This window comes from Macaca thibetana, chromosome 2 (assembly GCF_024542745.1).
Source record: "Macaca thibetana thibetana isolate TM-01 chromosome 2, ASM2454274v1, whole genome shotgun sequence".
In the NCBI taxonomy this organism is placed as follows: Eukaryota; Metazoa; Chordata; class Mammalia; order Primates; family Cercopithecidae; genus Macaca; species Macaca thibetana.
Window position 1 is genome coordinate 139,612,987 of NC_065579.1, and position 25,115 is coordinate 139,638,101.

The 25,115-nt window shown below is 51.1% G+C and overlaps 4 protein-coding genes and 2 pseudogenes across 9 annotated transcripts in view; 3 read left to right on the plus strand and 3 right to left on the minus strand.

The window, feature by feature from the left end:
• The window catches only part of PRRT3 (proline rich transmembrane protein 3), an 84,645-nt gene extending 66,014 nt beyond the window's left edge, over nt 1-18,631 (minus strand). The window contains exon 1 of the mRNA XM_050778688.1: nt 18,622-18,631. The gene's annotated coding sequence lies outside the window, so the exon portion shown is untranslated. The remainder of the gene's footprint in view (nt 1-18,621) is intronic.
• The window catches only part of FANCD2 (FA complementation group D2), a 144,030-nt gene that overhangs the window by 20,263 nt on the left and 98,652 nt on the right, over nt 1-25,115 (plus strand). The gene's annotated exons all lie outside the window — the stretch shown is intronic.
• On the minus strand, nt 3,369-8,028 carry LOC126947765 (cytochrome c-like; annotated as a pseudogene).
• Nucleotides 8,699-10,041, plus strand: LOC126947723 (mucin-13-like; annotated as a pseudogene).
• On the plus strand, nt 10,592-13,176 carry LOC126947724 (putative protein TPRXL). Its single transcript, XM_050778726.1, has one exon. The coding sequence runs from the start codon at nt 11,082-11,084 to the stop codon at nt 11,772-11,774; it is 693 nt and encodes a 230-aa protein (XP_050634683.1). The 5' UTR covers nt 10,592-11,081; the 3' UTR covers nt 11,775-13,176.
• On the minus strand, nt 13,492-17,300 carry LOC126947734 (uncharacterized). The gene is given in 3 exon segments (XM_050778742.1): nt 13,492-15,052; nt 15,054-15,080; nt 15,854-17,300. Coding segments are annotated over 3 exon segments (1,158 nt in total). The 5' UTR covers nt 16,669-17,300; the 3' UTR covers nt 13,492-14,736.

A 25,115-nucleotide genomic window follows, 5' to 3' on the forward strand; every position in this document is an offset into this window, starting at 1 on the left:
TGAAAAAGCCAGGCTGTAATCCCAGCACTTTGGGAGGCCAAGGCAGGCGAATCATATGTGCCCAGGAGTTTGAGACCAGCCTGGACACCATGGTGAAATCCCGTTTCTACAAAAACATACAGAAATTAGCCAGGTGTGGTGGCATACACCTGTAATCCTAGCTACTCAGGAGGCTGAGGTGGGAGGATCCATTGAGCCCAGGGAGTTGAGGCTCCAGTGAGCCATGATTGTGGCAGTGCACACCAGCCTGGGCAACAGAGTGAGGCTCTATCTCCAAAATAAATAAATAAAATAAAACAAAAGGAAGAGATTAGATTGGAATCATAACTTGTAACTCATTTGTATCATTAGTGCTACCTTATGGCAGTAATTCATACTGGACTGTGACTTTGAACAACCAGCATATTTTATCTTTTTTCCCCCTTTCTTGGATCCCCAGTCAGCACATTTTTTTAACTAAAAAAAATTTTTGGACTAGATAATATACATACGTCGTACAAAATTCAAAATGTATAGAAGGATATCCAGTGAAAAATAACTCTCACTTCTCAGTCCTGTAGGCACCTGGTTTGTCTCCCATAGGGACAATCACTTTATAACCTTCTGAGATGTTGAGAATTTACAAATATGTATTTACCTGTAGTTTCCTTTCCCCTCTTGTTCTATATCATACCTTTTGCATTTAGCAGTTTATTTTGGAGACTGCTTCAAATCAGTAATATAAAGCTACTTCATTATTTTATTTTTGAATTTTGATAATATATATATAACATAAAATATACCATTTAAAATGTTTTTAAGGGTACAATTTGTAGCATTAAGTATATTCACAATGTATACAACCATTACCACTATCCACTTCTAGAACTTTCTGATCATCCCAAACAAACTTTGCACCCATTAGGCAATAATTTGCCATCTTCCTCTCCCCACCCCCTAATAATCACTAATCACATTCTGTCTATGGATTTGTTCATTCTAGGGGCCTCACATAAATGGAATCATAACAATATCACTCTTGCCCAGGCTGCAGTGCAGTGCTGGGATCTCGACTTACTGTAAGCTCCGCCTTCCGGGTTCATGCCACTCCCCTCCCTCAGCCTCCATAGTAGCTGGGACTACAGGGTCCTGCCACCACACCCGGCTAATTTTTTGTCTTTTAGTTGAGACAGGGTTTCACTGTGTTAGCCAGGATGGTCTTAATGTCCTGACCCCATGATCTGCCCACCACAGCCTCCGAAAGTGCAGGGATTACAGGCGTGTGCCACTGCGCCTGGCCAGCTTAATATTTTCAAGATTCATGTATGTTGTAGCATGCATCAGAACTTTATTCCCTATTACAGCTGTAGTAATTCCATCTTTGTTTTTTTTGTTGTGTTTTGTTTTGTTGAGACGGAGTCTCACTCTGTCACCCAAACCGGAATGCAGTGGCACAATCTCGGCTTACAGCAACCTCTGCCCCCTGGATTCAAGCAATTCCCTTGCCTCAGCCTCCTGAGTAGCTGGGATTACAGGCACATACCACCACACCCAGCTAATTTTTGTATTTTTAGTAGAGTTGGGGTTTTACCATGTTGGTCAGGCTGGTCTCAAACTGCTGACGTCAGGTGATCCACCCTCCTCGGCCTCCCAAAGTGCTGGGACTACAGGCGTTAGCCACTGTGCCCGGCCCTCATTCTTTGTTTATAACATATTTTGTTTATCTATTCATCCATTGATGGACACTTGGGTTGTTTCCACGTTTTGGCCATTTGAATAATGTTTTGTTTTGTTTTTTGTTTTGTTTTTTGAGACGGAGTCTCGCTCTGTCGCCCAGGCTGGAGTGCAGTGGCGTGATCTCGGCTCACTGCAAGCTCCGCCTCCTGGGTTTACGCCATTCTCCTGCCTCAGCCTCCTGAGTAGCTGGGACTACAGGCGCCCGCCACCGCGCCCGGCTAATTTTTTGTATTTTTAATCTAATTCTTTTTTTTTTTTTTTTTTTTTTTTTTTTTTTTTTTTTGAGACGGAGTCTCGCTCTGTCACCCAGGCTGGAGTGCAGTGGCGCAATCTCGGCTCACTGCAAGCTCCGCCTCCCGGGTTCACGCCATTCTCCGGCCTCAGCCTCCTGAGTAGCTGGGACTACAGGCGCCCGCCACTGCGCCCGGCTAATTTTTTTCTATTTTTAGTAGAGACGGGGTTTCACCATGGTCTCGATCTCCTGACCTTGTGATCCGCCCGCCTCGGCCTTCCAAAGTGCTGGGATTACAGGCGTGAGCCACCGCGCCCGGCCAATTTTTTGTATTTTTAGTAGAGACGGGGTTTCACCGTGGTCTCGATCTCCTGACCTTGTGATCCGCCCGCCTCGGCCTCCCAAAGTGCTGGGATTACAGGCGTGAGCCACCGCGCCCGGCCTGAATAATGTTACGATGATTGGTTTACAAATATTTGTTTGAGTCTCTGAGGGTATATTTCTAAGAGTGGAATTGCTGGATCATAGGATGACCATGTTTACCATTTTGAGGAACCACCAAACTGCTTTCCATAGCAGCTGCACAATTTTACATTCCCACCAATAACACATGTAGACTTTAATTTCTCCATATTCTTGCCAACATTTATTTTCCTTAAAATATTTTTTCTTTTAATTAATTAATTAATAATTTTTAAAAAAATTTTATATAGGGTCTTGCTCTGTCACCCACGCTGCAGTGTAGTGGCGTGATCATAGTTCACTGTAGCCTGAAACTCCTGGGCTTAAGCAGTCTTCCTGCCTCAGCCTCCTGAGTACCTGGGTCTATAGGTACCTGCCACCTCTCCTGGCCCTACTTTTTAATTATAATCATCCCGATGTGTACGAAGTGGTATCTCATTGTGGTTTTTTTTTTTTGTTTTTTTTTTTTTGAGATGGAGTCTCGCTCTGTCGCCCAGGCTGGAGTGCAGTGGCCGGATCTCAGCTCACTGCAAGCTCCGCCTCCCGGGTTTGCGCCATTCTCCTGCCTCAGCCTCCCGAGTAGCTGGGACTACAGGCGCCCGCCACCTCGCCCGGCTAGTTTTTTGTATTTTTTAGTAGAGACGGGGTTTCACTGTTAGCCAGGATGGTCTCGATCTCCTGACCTCGTGATCCGCCCGTCTCGGCCTCCCAAAGTGCTGGGATTACAGGCTTGAGCCACCGCGCCCGGCCAACTTGTTACTCTTTTAAAAGCATGTGACCTTATAGATCGTGTATAAAATGTGAGAAGTGTTAAATAATATTTGATATTACACATAAACCACACTAAAATGTCTTTCATTAAGTTAAAGGAACCATTTTAAATACAGGGAATTCTAATTAGGTTCGCATAGATAAGGCCAGAAATATAAACTAGGCATTGCTACCTTTACCTTCAACCCTTGCCTTTAAGAGGCAAATGAACACAAAACACAGGTGAGTCTTCCTTGGTTCTAAGACAGTGAAGGAATTTCCCCAGTATTTAAATATATTCACATACCCAGTTATATAAATCTAAATATAAAACCAATCTCCAGTAAGTTTTTTTTTTAATTTTGTTTTGTTTTTGTTTTTGAGATGGGGTCTTGCTTAGTCATTCTGGCTGGAGTGCAGTGGCGTGATCTTGGCTCACTGCAACCTCCACCTCCTGGGTTCAAACAATTCTGTCTCAGCCTCCCAAGTAGCTGGGATTACAGGTGCCTGCCACTACGCCTGGCTAATTTTTGTATTTTTAGTAGAGAAGGGGTTTCACTATGTTGGCCAGGCTGGTCCCGAACTCCTGAACTCAAGTGAACCACCCGCCTCAGCCTCCCAAAGTGCTGGGATTACAGGCGTGAGCTACTGCGCCCAACCTCCATTAAGTTTTAAGATGGCACTCACCATCTTTGTGAGAAGTTTAACATTACTAACGAATTCTAATCATAAATCTTTAGAAGGGGTAAACAGTGATACCATGTGCTGAATTGGAATTTCTATTAAAATTCAAAAACTGAACATTTAACCACAAGCCAGTCTTAGTTTTAAATCACAACTGCCCAACAAAATATTCTATCATTCATTTATGATCTGAATTCTGGTGTATGAGATCTATTAAAGTAGGGTACACATAAAACAGTCATGAGACATTTGTTTTGTAATAAATAAGGCAGTGGCCAATTATTACTCACTGGTAGTTTTTTTGAGATAACCTATCAAGTCTGCCCTTTCTGCCTTCTTCTTAATGCTGGCAAAGATCATTTTTCTTCCATGCCCTTGCGATTCTCCAAATACTCCCTCAGTGTATCCTCTCCCCAGGTGATGCCTTTGTTCTTATTGGCGTCTATGTAAGATAATGCAACAGCTTGACCTGTCTTCCACCCAAAGAGACCATAGAGATTAGGCCCAGTTTTGTGCTTGCCTCCCTTTTCCACGGTGTGGCACTGGGCACACTTCTGAACAAAAATCTTCTTACCTTTCTCAACATCACCCGTATTTAATTCTCTTTTTTGTTGCTGGGGCCATGAAGGTTGCCACTCCAAAGCTGGATGACCCACTCTCTTATTTTTTTGTTGTTGTTGCTTGTCCTTTCGGTGTCATGCTTAAGATACCATTGCTGAATCCAAGGTCATGAAGATTTTCTTTTACTTTCTTAAATTTAGGTCTTTGATCCACTTTGAGTTAATTTTTGTGTATAGTGTAGTTTAAGGATTTAATTTATTATTTTGCATATGAATATCCGGTTTTTCCAGTTCCATTTGTTGAAAAGATGATCCTTTCACCATTGAAATGATTTTGGCACCCTTGTCAAAAATCAATTTGTCACATATATGAAGGCTTATCTTTGAACTCTCTATTCTGTTTCATTGGTCTATATGTCTGTCCTTCTGCCAGTACCACATTGTTTTGACTACTGTAGCTTTGTATTAATACTGAAATCAGGGCCAGGCACGGTGGCTCACACCTGGTAATCCCTGCACTTTGGGAGGCCAAGGCGGGTGGATCATGAGGTCAGGAGATCGAGACCATCCTGGCTAACACTGTGAAGCCCCATCTCTACTAAAAATACCAAAAAAATTAGCTGGACGTGGTGGCGGGTGCCTGTAGTTCCAGCTACTCGAGAGGCTGAGGCAGGAGAATGGCGTGAATCCAGGAGGTGGAGCTTGCAGTGAGCCGAGATCGTGCCACTGCAGTCCAGCCTGGGCGAAGAGCAAGACTTTGTCTCAAAAAAAAAAAAAAAAAAAATTGAAATCAGGAAGTGTGAGTCCCTCCAACTTTGTTCTTTTTCAAGGTTTTGGCAATCACGGGTCCCTTGAAATTCCATGTGAATTTTGGTATGGATTTTTCTATTTCTGCAAACTATGTTGATAAGGATTACGCTAAATCACTTTGAATGGTATTGTCATCTTAAAAATATTGAGTGTCGGCCGGGCGCGGTGGCTCAAGCCTGTAATCCCAGCACTTTGGGAGGCCGAGACGGGCGGATCACGAGGTCAGGAGATCGAGACCATCCTGGTGAACACAATGAAACCCCGTCTCTACTAAAAATACAAAAAACTAGCCGGGCGAGGTGGTGGGCGCCTGTAGTCCCAGCTACTCGGGAGGCTGAGGCAGGAGAATGGCGTAAACTCGGGAGGCGGAGCTTGCAGTGAGCTGAGATCCGGCCACTGCACTCCAGCCTGGGCAACAGAGCGAGACTCCGTCTCCAAAAAAAAAAAAAAAAAAAATATTGAGTGTCTTCGAATCCATGAAGACAATAGCTCTTTCCATTTATTTATGTCTTTAATTTTTTTCAGCAATGTATTTTATTTTATTTTACTTTATTTATTTTATTTTATTTTATTTTATTTTATTTTCATGGCAGCATCTGGCTTTCTCACCCAGGCTAGAGTATAGTGATGTGATCTTGGCTTATTCCTGCCTTGATCTCCCAGGCTCAGGTGATCCTTCCACCCCAGCTTCCAAGTAGCTGGGACCACAGGCATGTACCACCATAGCTGGCTAATTTTTGTATTTTCTATAGAGATGAGGTTTTGCCATGTTACCCAGGCTGGTCTTGAACTCCTGGGATCAAGCAGTCCACCCTCCTCAGCTTCGCAAAGTATTAGGATGACAGGCATGAGCCACCGCGCCAAGCCTTGCCTTTATGCTTAAATACATAAAGACCCTGTGGCCTTCCCCTCCACCCAGAGCAACAGCAGCAGTGGTGAAGACCCAGAAACGTCCCTTGCTCAACAAGACCCTGAGCATCACCCTGTTATTTAGTAACAAAGTGTGCAAGAGGAGGAGACAGACCTGCACAACTGGATGTACCCAGAAATGTCCCTGACTCAACAAGCCCCCCAGCATGACCCTGTGGCTTCCCCCTCCACACAGAGCACCAGCAGCAGTGGTGCAGACCCAGAAACCTCCCTGGCTCAACAAGCCTTCCAGTATCAGCCTGTGGCCTTCTTGTTTTTGTTGTTGTTGTTGTTGTTGTTGTTTTTTGTTTTTTGAGAGGGAGTTTCACTCTTGTTGCCCAGGCTGGAGTGCAATGGCGCAATCTCGGCTCACCACAACCTCCGCCTCCCGGGTTCAAGCGATTCTCCTGCCTCAGCCTCCTGAGTAGCTGGGATTATAAGCACGCGCCACCACGCCCGGCTAATTTTGTATTTTCAGTAGAGAGGAGGTTTCTCCATGTTGGTCAGGCTGGTCTCGAACTCTGGACCTCAGGTGATCCACCTGCCTCGGCCTCCCAACGTGCTGGGATTACAGGCATGAACCACTGTGCCCGGCCTACCTGTGGCCTTCTCCCTCATCCAGAGCACCAGTAGCAGTGGTGGAGACCCAGAAATTTCTCTGACACAGCAGCAACCATCCCAGGAAGCCAGCATCATTCAAGCTGGGCAGCCTGAGGCTATGACGTCAGACTTGCCAACAAGAAACCCCGGAACTCTTCCTGGGCCAGGGCTATCAATGCCCTACCATGAATGTTTGGAGCCTCAGCGTAACGTTGCATCACATGGTGGCCAGGGTTCTGCCCTACTCACACAGCGTTAGGGTCCTCATTTCAGAAATTAAAAATGGAAGCTATTTTTCCCCAGTCTACTTTTCCCAAGGTCTTAAAAGCCTCATTTAAAATCTATTAGCAGTAGACCACAGGGAGCAGACCACACTCGAAGAAGTTATGAGGGACCCGTGGGTGAACAGTGGCCAGGATTTGCCTTTGACCACAAATGAAGAACAAATCCTGGAATATCCGAACCACAAAACAACCCAGCTCTTGGTGGCCTTGGGATTGCAGGCTGAGAACATCTCCGTGACAATCAACAAAAATTATTCAATTATCCCATAGCCACCAACCTTATTTTGGAATAAACGAACAAAGCAGTCCACTATCAGACCACAGATCCTTCCTTCTGGGGTTCACAACATTTTTCCTCTATCCATAGAAGTTTCCACTACCCTTCTCCTGCTAAAGCAGGCTCACGGCATTGAGCAGAATAGCCTCTTACTGGCCAGTGCACCTGCCAGCCTACAGAGAAAGCCAGAGAGCTTTAATCAAGTTCCCCAGCATGACCCTGTGGCTTCCCCCTCCACCCAGAGCACCAGCAGCAGTGGTGAAGACCCAGAAATGTCCCTGGCTCCAGAAGCCCCAGAGCATCACCCTGTGGCCTTCTCCACCCAGAGCACCAGTAGCAGTGATGGAGACCCAGAAATGTCCCTGACACAGCAACAACCGTCCCAGGAAGCCAGTGTCATCCATGCTGGGCAGCCTGAGGCTTTGACAAATCAGTCTCGCCAACAAGAAGCTGGGGGTGCCAGGAGATGCACTTCCATTCTATTGAAGTGTTTTTGCCTGTGTCCACCACAGAAGAGGAGGAATTAGATGACCCCCACATAGTTGCATGGCTTAAGGGAAAAATCAAGTGGGTGAGATCGGTACTGTTAGCATAGTCAGTAGACTTAGAGTAGTTTTATAGTCAGTATAGAGAGGTGGCACCATGCAGCAGGGATCGGCCTCCACACCTGACCAGGAGCTCCAGAATTGTAGAATTCTGGACACCATCGGCTGTGGCAAGTTCAGTGAGGTCCAACTGGCCCATCACATGCTGACTGGGACCCAGGTGGCCACAAAATCATCCCCAAGGCTGGCTCCCCCAGCATCACTCTCTAGAGAGAGAAGTATTTTGAAGTCTCTCTGTCACTTAAGTATTGTACAATTACATCAACTGATTGACACCTCTGTCATGAGTTATTTATTTAGTAATGAAGTATGCAAGAGGAGGAGACCTGCACAACCGATACACTACCACGGCCTCATGAGGGAGAAAGCCTGGACCACATTCAGGCCGATTCTGTCGGCCATGCAGTAGTGCTATAGCAAATAAATTTCACATAGAGACCTGAACCCGGAAATCACTGTTCTTGATGAGGACGGTAACATTAAGATCACGGACTTTGAGGCCGGGCACGGTGGCTCAAGCCTGTAATCCTAGCACTTTGGGAGGCTGAGACGGGTGGATCACGAGGTCAGGAGATCGAGACCATCCTGGCTAACACGGTGAAACCCCGTCTCTACTAAAAAATACAAAAAAACTAGCCGGGCGAGGTGGCAGGTGTCTGTAGTCCCAGCTACTCGGGAGGCTGAGGCAGGAGAATGGCGTGAACCCGGGAGGCGGAGCTTGCAGTCAGCCGAGATCACGCCACCGCACTCCAACCTGGGCGACAGAGCGAGACTCCGTCTCAAAGAAAAAAAAAAAAAAAGATCACGGACTTTGGCTTCAGTACCACATTCCATGAGGAACAGAAGCTGACAGCCCTTTGTGGCACCTACCCCTGCATGGTCCCAGAATTCTTCCTGGGCCCGGGCTACCAGTGCCCCGCCATGGACATTTGGAGCCTCGATGTAACGTTATGTCACATGGTCGGCAAAACTCTGCCCTTCTGCTTACTCAGCGCTAGGATCTTCACAGCAAAACGTTAAAATGGAAGATATTTTTCCCCAGTATACTTTTCCAGAGGTCTCAAAAGCCTCAATAATAAACTATTAAGAGTAGACCCCAGGGAGCAGACAGGACTAGAAAAAGTTAAGAGGGACCCGTGGGTAAACAGTGGCCAGGAGTTGCCTCTGACAACATATGAAGAACAATTCCTGGACTACTTAAACCCCAAAACAATTTAGCTCTTGGTGGCCATGGGATTCCAGGCTGAGAACATCTCTGTAGCAATCTAAGAATTATTCAGTTTTCTCATGGCCTACCTTATTTTGGAACAAACAAAACGAAAGAGGCAGTTTACTATCCGACCACAGTCCCTTCCTTTTGGGGTTCCCAACTTTTTTTCTCTATCCATTGAAGTTTTCACCTTTTTTCTCTTACTGAAGCTGGCTCATAGCATTCAGCAGAAGAGCCCCTTTCTGGCCAGTGCACCTGCCGGCCTGCAGAGGAAGCCAGAGAGCTTCAATCAAGCCCCCCAGCATGACCCCATGGCCTCCCCTTCCACCCAGAGCACCGGCAGCAGTGGTGGTGACCCAGAAATGTCCCTGGCCCAACAAGCTTCCCAGCATGACCCTGTGGCCTTTCCCTCCACCCAGAGCACCGGCAGCAGTGGTGCAGAACCAAAAACCTCCCTGGTTCTCCAATCCTTTTAGTATGACGCTGTGGCCTCCTCTGTCCAGAGCTCCAGCAGCAGTGGTGGAGACCCACAAACCTTCCTGGCTCACCAAGCCCCCCAGCATGACCCTGTGGCCTCCCCCTCCACCCAGAGCAGCAGCAGCAGCAGTGGAGACCCAGAAACTTCCCTGGCTCAACAAGCCCCCCAGCATCATCCTGTGGCCTTCTCCACCCAGAGCACCAGCACCAGTAGCAGTGGCGGAGATCCAGAAATTTCCCTGACAGCAACAACCATTTCAGGAAGCCAGCGTTTTTCAGGCTGGGCAGCCCGAGGCTTTGATGTCAGCCTCGCCAGTAAGAAGGTGAGGCTGCCACAGAGCTGACAAGAGGTGCATTTCTATTCTATTAAAATGTTTTTGCCTGTGTCCACCACCAAAAAGGAGGAATAAGATGACCCCAACATAGTTTGATGGCTGAAGACAAAAATCAAGTCAGTGGGGTCATTATTGTTAGCTTAGTCAGTACTGCTAGGGTAGTTTTATAGTCAGTGTAGGGAGGTGGCACCTTGGAGAAGGGATCGGCCTCCACCCCACTGGACTGGGAGCTCCAGAATTGTGAAATCCTGGACACCATCGGTTGTGGCACATTCAGTGACATCCAACTGGCCCATCACGTGCTGACTGGGACCCAAATGGCCATCAAAATTATCCCCAAGGCTAGCTCCCACGGCTTCACTCTCCAGAGAGAGAGAGTGAAGTATTTTGAAGTCTCTCCATCACTTTAGTATTGTACAAATATATCAACTGATTGACACCCCCAACACCAGTTTGTTTAGTAACAGAGTGTGCAAGAGGAGGAGACCCGCACAACTGATACACCACCACCACCTCACGAGGGAGGAGGAGGTCTGGACCATGTTCAGGCAGGTTCTGTCGGCCATGCAGTACTGCCACAGCAAAAAAATTGCCCATAGAGAGAGGCTTGAAGCCAGAAAACATCGTACTCGATGAGGACAGTAACATTAAGATGGCAGACTTCGTCTTCCATACTACGTTCAATGAAGGACAGAGGCTGACAGCCCTTTGTAGCACCTACCCCTACATGGCCCCGGAACTGTTCCTGGGCCAGGGCTGCCAATGCCCCTCTATGGATGTTTGGAGCCTTGGAGTAACGTTACATCACATGGTGGCCAGGGTTTCGCCCCTCCACTCAGGCAGCCTTGCTGTCCTCACGGAAAAAATTTAAAATGGAAGATATTTTCCCCCAGTATACATTTCCAGAGGTCTTAAAAGCCTTCATAAAAAACTATTAACAGTAGACCCCAGGAAGCAGACCACACTAGAAGAAGTTATGAAGGACCCATGGGTGAACCGTGGCCAGGAGTTGCCTCTGACAACATATAAAGAACAAATCCTGGAACATCTGAACCCCAAAACAACCAGGCTTTTGGTGGCCATGGGATTCCAGGCTGAGAACATCTCCATGGCAATCAAAGAAAAATTCAGTTATCCTGTGGCCACCTACCTTATTTTGGAACAAACAAAATGAAAGAAGCCGTCCACTATCAGACCAGAGACCCTCCTGGGGTTCACAACTTTTTTCCTCTATCCACTGAAGTTTCCAGCACCTTTCTCCTGCTGAAGCAGGCTCATAGCATTAAGCAGAAGAGCCCCTTTCTGGCCAGTGCACCTGCCAGCCTACAGAGGAAGCCAGAGAGCTTTAATCAAGTCCCTCAGCACGACCCTTTGGCTTCCCCCTCCACCCAGAGCACCAGCAGCAGTGGTTCAGACCCAGAAACCTCGCTGGCTCAACAAGCCCCGCAGCATGACCCTGTGGCCTCCCCCTCCACCCAGAGCACCAGCAGCAGCAGTGGAGACGCAGAAATGTCCCAGGCTCAACAAGCTGCCCAGTATGACCCTGTGGCCTCCCCCTCTACCCAGAGCAACAGCAAAAGTGGTGCAGACCCAGAAACCTGTGGCTCACCACTTCCCCAGCATGACCCTGTGACCTCGCCCTCCACCCAGAGCACCAGCAGCCGTGGTGGAGACCCAGAAACATCCCTGGATCAACGAGCCCCCCAGCAACACCCTGTGGCCTTCTCCACCCAGAGCACCAGTAGCAGTGGTGGAGACCCAGAAATGTCCCTGACACAGCAACAACCGTCCCAGGAAGCCAGCGTCATTCAAGCTGGGCTGCCCAAGGCTTTGACTTCAGCCTTGCCAATAAGAAGGCTGTGACTGCTGCAGGGCTGCCAGCAGATGCATTTCCATTCTATTAAAATGTTTTTGCCTGTGTCCACCACTGAAAAGGAGGAATAAGATGACCCCAACATAGTTGCACAGCTAAAGACAAAAATCAAGTCGGTGGGGTCAGTATTAGCATGGTCACTACACTTAAGAGTAGTTTTATAGTCAGTGTAGAGAGGTGGCACTATGCAGTAGGGATCGGCCACCACACCTGACCAGGAGCTCCAGAACTGTAAAATCCTAGACACCATCGGCCGTGGCACATTCAGTGAGGTCCAACTGGCGAATCATGTGCTGATTGGGACCCAAATGGCCATCAAAATCATTCCCAAGGCTGGCTCCCCCGGCATCACTCTCCACAGAGAGTATTTTAAAGTCTCTCTGCCACTTCAATATTGTACAATTGTATCAAGTGATTGACACCCCCGACACCAGTTATTTATTTAGTAACTGAGTATGCAAGAGGAGGAGACTCGCACAACCGATAGACCGCCATGGCCTCACGAGGGAGGAGGAGGCCTGGACCATATTCAGGCAGATTCCATCAGCCATGCAGTAGTGTCATAGCAAATAAATTTCACATAGAGAGAGACCTGAACCCGGAAATCATCATTCTTGATGAGGATGGTAACATTAAGATCACCGACTTTGGCTTTGGTACCACATTCCATGACAGGCAGAAGCTGACAGCCCTTTGTGGCACCTACCCCTACATGGCCCCATTCCTAGGCCAGGGCTACCAATGCCCCACCTTGGATATTCGGAGCCTCAGAGTAATTTTATACCACATAGTGGCCGGGGTTCTGCCCTTCTGCTCATGCAGTGTTAGGGTCCTCTCAGCAAAAATTTAAAGTGGAAGCTATTTTTCCCCAGTCTACTTTTCCTGAGGTCTTAAAAGCCTCATTAAAAAACTATCAGCAGTAGACCCCAGGGAGCAGACCACACTAGAAGTGATGAGGGACCAGTGGGTGAACAGTGGTCAGGAGTTTCCTCTGACAACATATGAAGAACAAATCCTGGACCACCTGAATCCCAAAACAACGCAGCTTTTGGTGGCCATGGGATTCCAGGCCGAAAACATCTCTGTGGCAGTGGTAGAAAGAAAATTCAACTCTGCAGTGGCCACCTACCTCATTTTAGAGCACACAAAACAAGAGAGGAAGTGCTCCACCATCAGAGAACGTTCCCTTCCTCCTGGGGTTCTCACCTGTCCTTCCCCATCCACTGAACTTTCCACCTTCCCTCTCCCACGGATGCGGGCTCATAGGGAGCCAGCTTGTCAGACGTTTAACGTTCAGCCTGTCGAGGAAGGCCAGATGTCTGGGCAGAAGACTGCCATTCTTGCCAGTACACTTGCCAGCCTGCAGAGGAAGCCAGATCGGGGAAGCCAGGAAGTTTTTTTTTTTTTTTTTTTTTTTTTGAGACGGAGTCTCGCTCTGTTGCCCAGGCTGGAGTGCAGCGGCCGGATCTCGGCTCACTGCAAGCTCCGCCTCCCGGGTTTACGCCATTCTCCTGCCTCAGCCTCCCTAGTAGCTGGGACTACAGGCGCCCGCCACCTCGCCCGGCTAGTTTTTTGTATTTTTTAGTAGAGACGGGGTTTCACCGTGTTAGCCAGGATGGTCTCAATCTCCTGACCTCGTGATCCGCCCGTCTCGGCCTCCCAAAGTGCTGGGATTACAGGCTTGAGCCACCGCGCCCGGCCAGCCAGGAAGTTTTAATGAAGCCCCCAGCATGACACTGTTGTCTCCCCTTCCACCCAGAGCACCAGCAACAGTGGTGAAGTCTTAGAAACGTCCTTGATCCACCGAAAACCATCCCAGGAAACCAGCGTCGTCTAAGCTGAGAAGCCTGAGGCTGTGACGTCAGCCTTGTCGGCAAGAAGCTGGGGCTGCCGCAGGGCTGCCAGGAGATAGATGTCTTTGCATACTATTAAAATGTTTTTGCCTGTGTCCACCAAAGAAAATGAGGAATAATATTGCCCCAACATAGTTGCATGACTGAAGACAAAAATCAAGTCATTGGGATGGTCAAGCCACAATTCCTGCATTTTACTATATTTCTTCTGTCTTTATTGTATTGTTTCATTTGGCAAATCATGCTTGTATTCATTCACGGGGTACAATGTGAGGATTGGATAAATGTGTGCACTGTGGAATAAGGAAATCCCGCTACTTAGCATCTCCACCACCTCGGAGAGACCAAGAGACCAATTCCACGTGAAGTCTCAGAAGTATTGATCTAAAAAAGTTGACCCCATAGAAGTATCAAGTATATTGATGGTGATCAGGGGCCAGAGAGCGGCAGAGGGAGGGAATGGGGGGGTTGTCAGTTAAAGGACCAAAGTCTCAGGGAGGAGGAAGAGATTTTGACATCTAGTGCACAGCAGAGTGACCAGAGTCAATGAGAATGTCTTGCATTTTGCAAAACACCTGAAAGAATCCATGTCAAGTGTTTCTCTGCATTTAGATTGGAGAGGATGAAGGCTCTGGGGTCCAAGAACATTGAAACCTGACAGTGTGTGCCAATGGCTGTAGGGAGGAGCCGGGTGAGACGCCCAGGCTGCCGTCTGCCCAGCAACGTGGGAGCCTAGCAACGTGGGAGCCTGCAGTACTTTCCTGCAAAGCTCTATTTTATCTTTTCAAATAAAAATGGTTACTGATTACCAGTAACCATTACCAGTTCTTGCAAATCTTGTAGTAGCATTAGGCGGCAAATAGGTCACAGACACTCTGCTGCTTTGTGCCCTCCCTGCACAAAATAAGGGCTGTGCACACCCTAGTTGAGGTGGCATGCAGTCAAGTGATCCTCTCAGTTACTCAGAAAAACAGAAAGAGACCTCAGAGAAGTATCAGGGTGAGCCCACCCACAGTAAATCATTATTAGTGACTCTGAAGGGCTGAGGCTCTGAGCAGGTGCAGGACAGAGTCTCACATTGTGCATGGCCTCCCTACATTCATACTGCCTGGTGAACATTTTCAGAAGGACCAGCGACCCCCTCAGGTCCCGTCTGCCTGTGGGACGCTGAGAGATCTCCAGGAGGACCCTGAAGCCCTGGGAACCAGACTGTGCTGGGGTCAGAGTGGTGGGGGTGTGGTCCCCAAAACGCCTTAGGGGGCCACTTGTGCTGCTGGGCTCCTGGCTGTCTAGTGTGGCATTGGCCTTTGTGCTTCGATGGTTTCCCCTTTTGATAACAGCAGCACGAAGCGCTACCCCTCAGAGCCCTGACAGAGGAGTGCTTCTGGGTGAGGCAAGCATCCTGGGTGTCGGGAGGGTTGATGGCAAGACAGCAGCAGCCCCGAGGGATGGAGCGGGTGGTAGGAATGGGGCTTTCGAATGGGGCTTTCATAAGGCAGGTTCCAGCTTCCCAGGAACCTGGTCTTTCTATGTCAGGCAGTGACTCTATGGGTGTAGATGCCCATCAGCACCCATCAGGGAGCTTCCTTGTGGGTTCCTAAGGAGACTGAGGTAGGTCCAGAAGGCCCCATTTTGTGCATGGCCGGCATCTCAGTGTGCCAACCTTGAACATGTGGTACCCACTACTAATGGCGGCCAGGGTCGGTCCTGGAGTTCCCCCAGTCAGATAAGATTCTCCTTCCCCAATAAAGAGCAGGACCAGGTAGCAAGAAGCAGTCTCAGGATAGGGTGGGAGTGTTGTGGAGCCCCTTGTCTCCCCAGTAAGCTGCTGTCCTTTAAATCCACATTGGGGGTGAAGGTCCCTCAGGTGTCAATACTGGATCTCCTGCCACCCAATGCCAGTTTGTACCCCAGAAAGAGGGCCCCTGTGGGTTCTGCTTGAGCTCCCCAAGGGCCCGTCAGAGTCTGTCCCTCCACCTTGCTGCTGTGCCCCCTCTGGAAGTGCCGTCCTGTGAGAGGGCACCTTCCCAGGCCTGACTTTTACTATCACTGGACAAGGCCAGAATTGTTTCTGGCTGTGACCTGTGCTAGAGCTTGACATCTCCTCTTCAGAAGCCAGGGCTTCCAGCCCATTGAGCTGGGCTGGGTCAAGGGACTATAGGGAAGGGCACCAAGGCAAAAGCCCACAAACAGAGAAACTCCCTTCAAGTATCCACCTGGGCCAGCATGCAGGCCGGGCAACCTTGGCTTGTTCATCATCCTTTGCTACCAGCAGCCTCCATATGGCAGACATTCTTCTCCTGGGGGACTGACAGCCATGGAGGGTGGGGAGCAGGCCTGAGCAGGTCGGGTTCCCTAAAGACAGCCCAGAGAGCAGGCTCAGATAGTGGGGGGTGGGTTCAGCTCCACTGTCCAGGTGAGGAAACTGAGCTGAAGAGAGATCAGGTAGCATCTCCAGTGAAATCTGGCCAGGAACAGAAGGCAAAGGTTTGCTGTTTACCCCGTCCCAGGCTGCCCCACACCCACCCAGCCACTTCCCAGTACTCTGCTTTGTCCCCATTCTCAGGTTCTTAAGTCGTCCTGTTTTACACCTGTCACCCCTACTGGAACAAGGACCTTGCCTCCCTGAGAGCCACACAGTCCTGGCACCCAGGAGGCCCTCAGTCAATATCTGTGGAATCAGTGAGACCCTGGGATTCAAGCCCGAGGTGTGTCTGCAGAGCATTGGAAGTGCAGCCTTGGGTCCGTCCCCAAGGTCGCCTGATAGAGCAGGCCTAGGGATCCGCAGGGGCCGTGGACGCCTACCGTGACTCTCGGGAAGGCTGGTGGGACTGTCACTAATCTTATTTGCCTGTTCAATCTTGGGGATCCTGAGCTCCCTACTGGGCAAGCTCGCAGGGGTTCGGCTGTGCCTGCGGGTCTCTGGCTCTGCCTCCCAGTCCCGGCTCCGACTCTGCCCAGGCTGGGCGAGGCCGTTGGGAGCCACGCCCCCTTCTGCGTCACTGCCACCTGGCTCCGCCCCCGTCTCCATGGCCGCTAGACCAGATGTCAGCAACTGCTCCAGAACCTAGTGCGTATAAATCTTCTATACACTTGCTAGTATGTGTCCCCTTTTTCCCCAGACCTCCTCCTGTGCAATACGGAATGATGAAAATCTAGAAACAGGAATCTCACTCCCGCCCTCCCTAGGACTCAGGTTTTGTGAAGGGGGATGAGGCGGGAGGAAAAGCAAATCGCTTCAAACCAACACCTAGTCTAGAGCCTGATCAAAGTGCCATTCAAAGCACGATTCCTCCCTTTACTTTCCTATAACCCGAGAATTCTTCCTGAAAAAGGTGGCCCCTGAGAACCATCTAAAAGCATTACGGGGTGGAGGGGCAAGGGTCTTGAGAGCTGGTCTTGCCATCCCTTGTCCCAGTTTTCTTGAAGCCGAGCTCCAGAGAAGTGGCGGGGCCCGTGGGGCGTTTGGATTACACTCCAAGTCCAATTTCCCATCCAGCAATCCTGCCCTCACAGGCTCCCTTCATCTGTCCACTTGGCAAAGGAAGGGGCGGGTCGGCCCATGCCCCCTGCCTGGCTGCAGAGGACAACCATCAGAAGGGTGTCTGTGTAGCGGGGGCCCCAGAACCATGTCTGTGTGGGAAGAGCCCAAGGAGCTGGATGGAGCCCTTTCGGCTCAAGAAGAGCATGAGGGACCCAGCCCCCTTCTGAAACCTAAACCGAATTCTGGCCTGTGAAGGTTGTGAAGGCCTCCAAATGTGTCTTCTTGCTTCCCCATCTTCTGAGGCCCAGGCCTTTTTCAGAGCCTTCGTAGGTCCCACCCCTGCACCCATCACATGGTGTCTGGGCCCTGCCTGCCAGGCTCACACCCCTCACCCTGCTGCCCTAATTCCCATCCCTGAAATGGTCAACTGGACACTGCCATTCCCTCTCTTAAAAGACTTTCACAGGCCCTGACCATCCCTTGGTAGATCTAGTGAATGTCACCCCCTCAGAGAAACCCTCCCTGAACACCCCATCTGCAATAGGGTCACCCCCATCTTCCACCCTCACTGTTTCTGGTGTCTCCTTCCTAGTCCCCACCTCTATGGGGAGTTTTCTTCACTGATAGACTAGACTCCCTCGCCCACCCGGGGGCCAGCGTTGTCTGTCTTCTCTGTCCCTGCACACCAGAGGTGATCAATGATCGCTTGTTGACATCAATGAAACAGGAAGGCCCCTGAGGTGCTGGGAGCCGTTCACTGAAAGTGAGAAGGAGCCTTGAGAAGTGGAGAGGACGCGAGTTAGTGTCCTCTCCCCACCCAGAGGGTCAGCTCCTGGCAGCTCTGCGGCTCTGTGGCTTGGGTCGCCTCTCTCCTGTGCCCTTGAAGCTGGAGGAGGGGGGCCCCTCAGGGGACGCGGCCGCACTCGGTCCTCTGTGGTCCTGCAGCAGCCGCGCCCGGAGGGCGGCACTTAGGAAGGACAAACTCCAAAACCCAGGCCTCCAAAGGACCCATGGGAAGATCCGGGGGCTCAGAGGAGTGACCCCCAGCTGCGGGGGGTTACCCTCAGCTGAGGCCTCTGGAGGCGCTGAGCGGGCCGGGCGCCGCGGGACCCGCAGAGGGTGCCCGCCTGTGTTGGGGCAGCAGCACCTGGAAGGAGGCAGCCCCGGCCGCCCGCAGAGCTGCGTCTCCCAGGCCGGGCTGTGTGTTTTTTGTCCAGGCTGGGCCCGGCCGATGACCGTTAAAAGCCCCGCCCGCCGCTGCTCACCGCCTCCTGGCCCCGCCCCCGTCTCCATGGAGACCCGACGCCGCCTGACAGCCTGTCAGCAGCTGCTCTGGAGCCTGGGGCCTGCCCCGTTCGCCCTGTCTGCCTCCCGGGGGCCATGCTACCCAGGCTGACCCCGACTCGAGTCACCAGGATACCTCTCCTGGGCCACTTCCCCGCGGGGCGGGCAGTAGGGCAGGGCGGGCTGGGAATCTCTTGTACCCAGGGAAGGGAATTGCCCCCAGTCCCAGAGAGTTTGGAGCCTGGGGTACTGCCACCAACAGCCCAGGACTCTCCCAGCTGGACCCTCCCCTAGAGTCTTCCCGCAGCAAGGCTCTCTTCCGGAGGGGCTGTGAATGTTTCCCCGGGGTGGGGCTAAGCCAGAGCCCAGAGGTTAGCCCCTGGGGCATGGATCCCCCAGGTCACTCGCCCCCCACTGGCTGCAGTGAAGGAGGCTCTGAGGGGAGGATGACTGGCTTTTCCCCTGCAAGGATATGAGCCCCAGGGAAGGCACTCCTGCTCTGGGGACTGCCTCCCTCCCCTACATCAGAGCCAGCCCTCAGAAGCTTGGCCAAGCTGACCACTCTGTCTGTGATCTCTGCCAGGGAGGCTGAAAGAACATCCAGCCCCACCTGTGGTCCCTTCCCACCTCAGGCTATGTGACAGTATGACTCCCCACCTATTTCTTCGTTTCCACTGGAAACACTAGTAAAACAAGTCCTCACCCTCCACCCCAGGGAGCAACCCCCACTAAACCAGCTGATGTGGGACCCCTGGGTCAGTGCCGGCCAGAAGACACCGCTGACACCATACAGAGACCCTGGACACCTGTGTCCCCTATAACCCTGGTTATGGTGGCCATGGGATTCCAAGCATCACACATCTCGGAATCAATATTCCCCCCACAAAAAATACACATATGATTATCCCATGGCCTCGTACCTAATCCTGGGGTACAGGAGAAGTGCAGAGGAGGAGGCGCTCCATCATTGGAGCACAGTCCCTTCCTCCTGGGGGTCCCACCTGTTCTTCCCCATCTGACAAAGTCCACCTTCCCCGTGGAACCAAAGAGAGCTCAAAGGGAGCCGGCTGTTCCCACTTTTAATTTTTGACTGCCCAAGAAGGGCGAGAAGTGAGGGCAGAAGCCCACCATTCCTGCTCAGAACTCTTCCTGGGCTGGGGGTACCAGAGCCCTGCCATAGACATATGGGGCCTCGGCGTCCTCCTCTACCGTATGGTGGCCGGGGCCCTGCCCTTCTATTCAGGGAACACGATGGACCTCAAGAATAAAATTCTCACAGGAAGCTACCATGCCCCACCATTCTTTTCCCCCTTCAACTTGAAAGACTCATTCAAAAGTTACTAACACTAGACCCCAGGGAGTGGCCCCTACTGAAACAAGTTTTGAGGGACTGATGGGTGAACTGTGGCCAGGAGATGCCACTGACAACATACAAAGAGCCGCTACTGGACCACCCGAACCTCAAACCACCCAGCTTCATGGTGGCCATGGGATTCCAGATAAGAACATCTCTGTGCCAATCAAATAAATAGCATTTCACTATCCTGTGGCCACCTACCTCCTTTTAGAACAAACAAAAGAAGCAGTCCACCATCAGACCATGGTCCCTTCCTCCTGGGGTTCCCACCTGTCCTTCTCTATCCACTGAAGTTTCCACCTTCCCTCTCACCGAAGCAGGCTCACAGCGAGCCAGCATGTCCCATATTCAGCATTCAGCAGAAGACCACTGTTCCCGCCAGTGCCCCTGCCAGCCTGCAGAGGATGCCAGACAGTTTTAGCAAAGCCCCCCAGCATGACCCTGTGGGCTCTCCCTCCACCCACACCACCAGCAGCAGTGGCAGAGACCCAGAAACGTCCCTGGCCCAGCGAAAACCATCGCAGGAAGCCAGTGTTGTCCAAGCTGGGCAGCCCGAGGCTGTGATGTCAGCCTTGCCAACAAGAAACTGGGGCTGCTGTGGCCAGGCGCGATGGCTCATGCCTGTAATCCCAGCACTCTGGGAGGCTGAGACAGGCGAATCACGAGGTCAAGAGATCGAGACCATCCTTGCTAACATGGTGAAACCCTATCTTTACTAAACATACAAAAAATTAGCCGGGCGTGGTGGCGGGTGCCTGTAGTCCCAGCTACTCGGGTAGCTGAGGCAGGAGAATGGTGTGAACCCGGGAGGCGGAGCTTGCAGTGAGCTGAGATTACACTGCACTCCAGCCTGGGGGACAGAATGAGGCGCCATCTCAAAAAAAAAAAAAAAAAAAGAAAGAAAGAAACTGGGGCTGCCGCAGGGCTGCCAGACAATGCACCTTTCAATTCTTATTTCTTTTTTTTGGCAAATCATGCTTGTATTCATTCATGGGGTACAATGTGAGGATTAGATAGATGTGTGCACCGTGGAATAAGGAAATCCCGCTACTTAGCATCTCCACCACCTCAGAGACCAGTTCCACATGATGTCCCAGAAGTGTTGATCTAAAAAAGTTGACCCCATAGTAGTACTGAGTAGATGGATGGTGACCAGGGGCAGGAGAGTGGCAGAGGGAGGGAACGGGGGGGTTGTCGGTCAAAGGACCAAAGTCTGGACAGGAGGAAGAGGTTTTGACATCTAGTGCACAGCAGGGTGACTAGAGTCAATGAGAATGTTTTTTGTTGCTGTTGTTGTTGTTTTTTTTGCAAAACACCTGAGAGAGTCCATTTAGATTGGAGAGGACAAAGGCCCTGAGGTCCAAGAACATTGACAGTGGACACCAATGGCTTTGGGGAGGAGCGTGACGAGATGCCCATGCTGCTGTGTGCTCAGCAACACGGGAGCCTGCAGCACTTCTCCCCTGCCCTGCTCTATTTTATCTTTTTTAATAAAGATAGTTTCTGATAAATGACTGTTTCTTGCAAATCTTGTAGTAGCATTGGAAAGGTGGCAGGTGGGTCACAGACACTACTGCTTTGCGCCCTCCTTGCACAGAACGTGGGCTGTGCACAGCCTAGTTTAGGTGGCATGCAGTCATGTGATCCTCTCAGTTTCTCAGAACAAATGAAAGGAAAAGAGACCTCAGAGAAGAATCAGAGTGACCCCACCTGCAGCGAATCATTACCAGTGACTCTGAAGGGCTGAGGCTTTGAGCGGGTACAGGGCAGAGTCCCACACGTTGTGCATGGTCTCCCCACACTCACACTGACTGGTGAGGATTTTCAGAAGGACCAATGGCCCCTTCAGGTCCCACCTGCCTGTGTTAATCATGCTGAGAGGTGTCCATAGGGAAGGGGCTCCAGGCACCAGGGCAAAACCCACAGAGAAAGCCCCTTCCAGGGTTCACCGAGGCCGGGCCTCAGGAGCCATGGGGCCCTAGGCACAGGCCGGGCAACCTTGGGTCGTTCATCTCCCTCTACAGCCAGCGGCCTCCTTTTATGGGGCCATTCTCAGGAGGGACTGACAACCATGGAGGCAGGGAGCAGGCCTGAGCAGGGCGGGCTTCTTAGAGGCAGCCCAGAGAGTGGGGTCTGGCAGTGGGGGTGGCTCCAGCTCCACTGTCCAGGTGAGGAAACTGAGGCTGAAGAGAGATCAGGTAGCATCTCCAGTTATATCTGGCCAGGAACAGATGGCAAAGATTTGCTGTTTCCCCCATCATCCCAGGCTGCCCTGTGCCCACCCACTTCCCAGTACTCTGCTTTGTCCCCCTTCCCAGGTTCTGTAGTCATCCTGTTTTATACCTGTCACTCCCACTGGAGCAGGGACCTTGCCTCCCCCACAGCCACAGAGGCCTCGCACCCAGTAGGCCACAGATCAGTATTTGTGGAATCAGTGAGATGGGGTTCAAGCCCGAGGTGTGTCTGCAGAGCATTGGAAGTGCAGTACTAGGTCCCTGAGGCCACAGGCAGAGGGGTCCTGGGGACCCACAGGGGCAGTGGACGCCTACTGTGAGTTTCCAGAAGGCTGGTGTGACTGTCACTAAGTTTATTTGCTGGTCCAATTTTGGGGATCCTGAAGTTTATACTGGGAGAAGCCAGAGTTTCTCACTTCAGCAGGTGCGGTGACCATCTGGCCCAGGGCATCATCTCTTTCTCCTGTCTGGCCCCTGCTTCCCCTCTCCTGCCACCTCCCTGTGCCTCCCTGCCCAGGCCCGGGCGGTAGGGTGGGGTGGGGTGGGAATCTGTTGTAACCAAGGAAGGGAATTGCCCCCAGGCCCAGAGGAGTTTGGAGCCTGGGGTACTGTCAGTACTGTCACCGACAGCCCAGGACCCGGCAGCTGGGCCCTGCCCTGGAGTCTTCCTGCAGCAGGGCTCTCTTACCAGGGGCTGTGAATGTTTCCCCGGGGTGGGGCTAAGCCAGAGCCCAGAGGTTTGCCCCTGGGGCATGGATTCCCCAGCTCACTCACAGGCTTTACTGAGGGAGACATGGAGGGGAGGATGGCTGGCTTTTCCCCTGCAAGGAAAGGAGCCCCAGGGAAGGCATTCCTGCTCTGGGGACTGCCTCCCTCCCCCACATAAGAGCCAGCCACGGCAGAAGTTTGGCCAAGCTGACCTTGATCTCTGCCAGGGAGGCTGAAAGAACATCCAGCTCCACCTGTATTCCCCTCCTGCCTCAGGCTACGCTACATCTAGGCCTGCCAGGGAGACTGGTCTCCTCACGAGTCCCCCTGCACAGATGTCTAAATGTACAGAGTCCCAACAGAACACACACAGGGATAAAAACTATATACTGAAGCAGGCCAAGCTGAATGCTGGTACCTCCCTAGGACACGACCCAGCCATGAGGAGCAGGCTTAGGTTCATTTTTGCTGAGTCTGCAATCAAACCAAGAAGCCTCATTTCTTTGGCTTTGTGGTCTCAGCACCAAGCACTTAGGAGGTGCATTTGTGGAACCTCCTGCGTGGCCTCTAATTCTGGCATGGCTCTGTGCTTGTCACTCAATCCTACTGGCTGGCTAGACCACCTTGCCTTGGCCTCTCCTTTTAGGAATCAGGTTGACTGTCTCATTGAATATTGTTGAATCAAGGAGAGTCTCATACCCCAGGTAGCAGGTAGTGACCTCTGCATGGTACAGTCCTTGTCAGGACCTTTGTCCTCCGTGACCAGGCTCCAGGTCTGAGCTGGCATTTTCGCTCTTTCGGATGCTGGTTGTAAACACTGTGGTTTCCTTCTCTGGGTCCTCTTCTCAAGGTTTTCCTCTGCATCTTGCTGGTCGGGAATTGCAGCAACACTTAAAATATTCCCGAGTGTGAAGGTTCTTTCAGCAAACACTATTCATTCATTTATTCAATAAATACTTATTGAGCTTCTACTCCATGTGCCCGGCACTGTTCGAGTTGCTGAGCAGTTACCACAGTGCACAAAACAAGAAAATTCCTGTCTTCAGGATTCCGATTTCAGTGAGGAAAACCAGACAATAATGGTGGTAAATAGAGATCATATGTTGTATGTTCAACTGGAAATATGCTTAGGAGAAAGATCGAGCTGGGGTGGGTGGGTGGTGTTGGCGTGTTAGATAGAGTGGAAGCAAAGGCTTAAAGGAAGTGGGCAAGTGAGTTGTGTCCGCATCTGGGAAGAGCCAGCCGGGTCCGGGGCCTTAGCCAGTGCAAAGGCCAGGAGGTCCGTAGGTGCTTGGCTCATAGTGGGAAATGGCGAGGAGGATGGTGTGGCTGATGGGCAGCCGGGGGAGGGTAAGAGGAGGTGAGGACTCAGAGGTCAAGGAAGCAGGAGTTCGCACAGGGCCCTGGAGTACTCTGCCCTTTACTTCGGCAGGGGAGCCTCTTCTGAGCAGAGGAGGAGTGCAATGGGGACCTGGAGCCCTCTGGATGCTGGGTGGGCCAGGGACCCAGGGGTGGGTGGGCAGAGGGAGGGAGCCCAGAGGGGCCACTGCAAGGATCCAGGCAGGACCAGAGGGGTGGCAGTAGGGGTGGGGGGAATGGCTGGCTCCTGGGCATCCCTTGAAAGTAGGGCCGACAGCACTTGCTGACAATTATCCATTAGACATCACCATGGCACTGCTGTTCCCACGCCTGTCACACCAGGTCTCCGCATTTGTCCTAGCATCTGTCATTCCACACAGGGTCGGTGCTTTCTGTGTGTGTGGCCGAGCCTCAGCTGTCTTGCCCACTTGGTTCCCACCACCCCTGGAGCCAACTAATGAAAGGCCACCTGAATTCTGCTCAAAATTCAGTTAAATGGTTACCAGTCATTATTCCAGAGATCACAAGATTTGCAACTTTTCCAGTTCACTATTATAGAACCTAAGACTGGCCTTTTGAAATGCAACCCTTTCATTTCAACCAGAAATCCTTTCAGGTTTTTGCATTTCTGACAACCGGATGGTCCCACCTGGACCCTCGACTGTTGGCTCAACCAGTCCTGTGGCCCCACCCGGCAGCAGATTCATTGAACAAGGAGCCTTTCCCACAGCCCTGTGACTGCATCCCCAGCCAGTCAGCAGCACCCATTCCTATAGCCCCCGCCCACCAAACTACCCTGGTGAAACCCCAGCCTCCACATTTTCAGGGAGAGTGATTTGAGTAGCAGCTCCGTCTCCCAGGTGGCATGGCCAGCCTCACGTCAGTTAAGCTCTTTATTGCAATGCCACAGTCTCAATGAGTTGGTTTTGTCTGGGCAGTGGGCAGGAAGACCCCATCAGGCGATTACAAACCATGAAGGAAGGTCAAGGTTTTCTGATTACCATTCTGATTCTTAGGAGCCTCCCAACTTCAAAAAAACAAAACAAAACAAA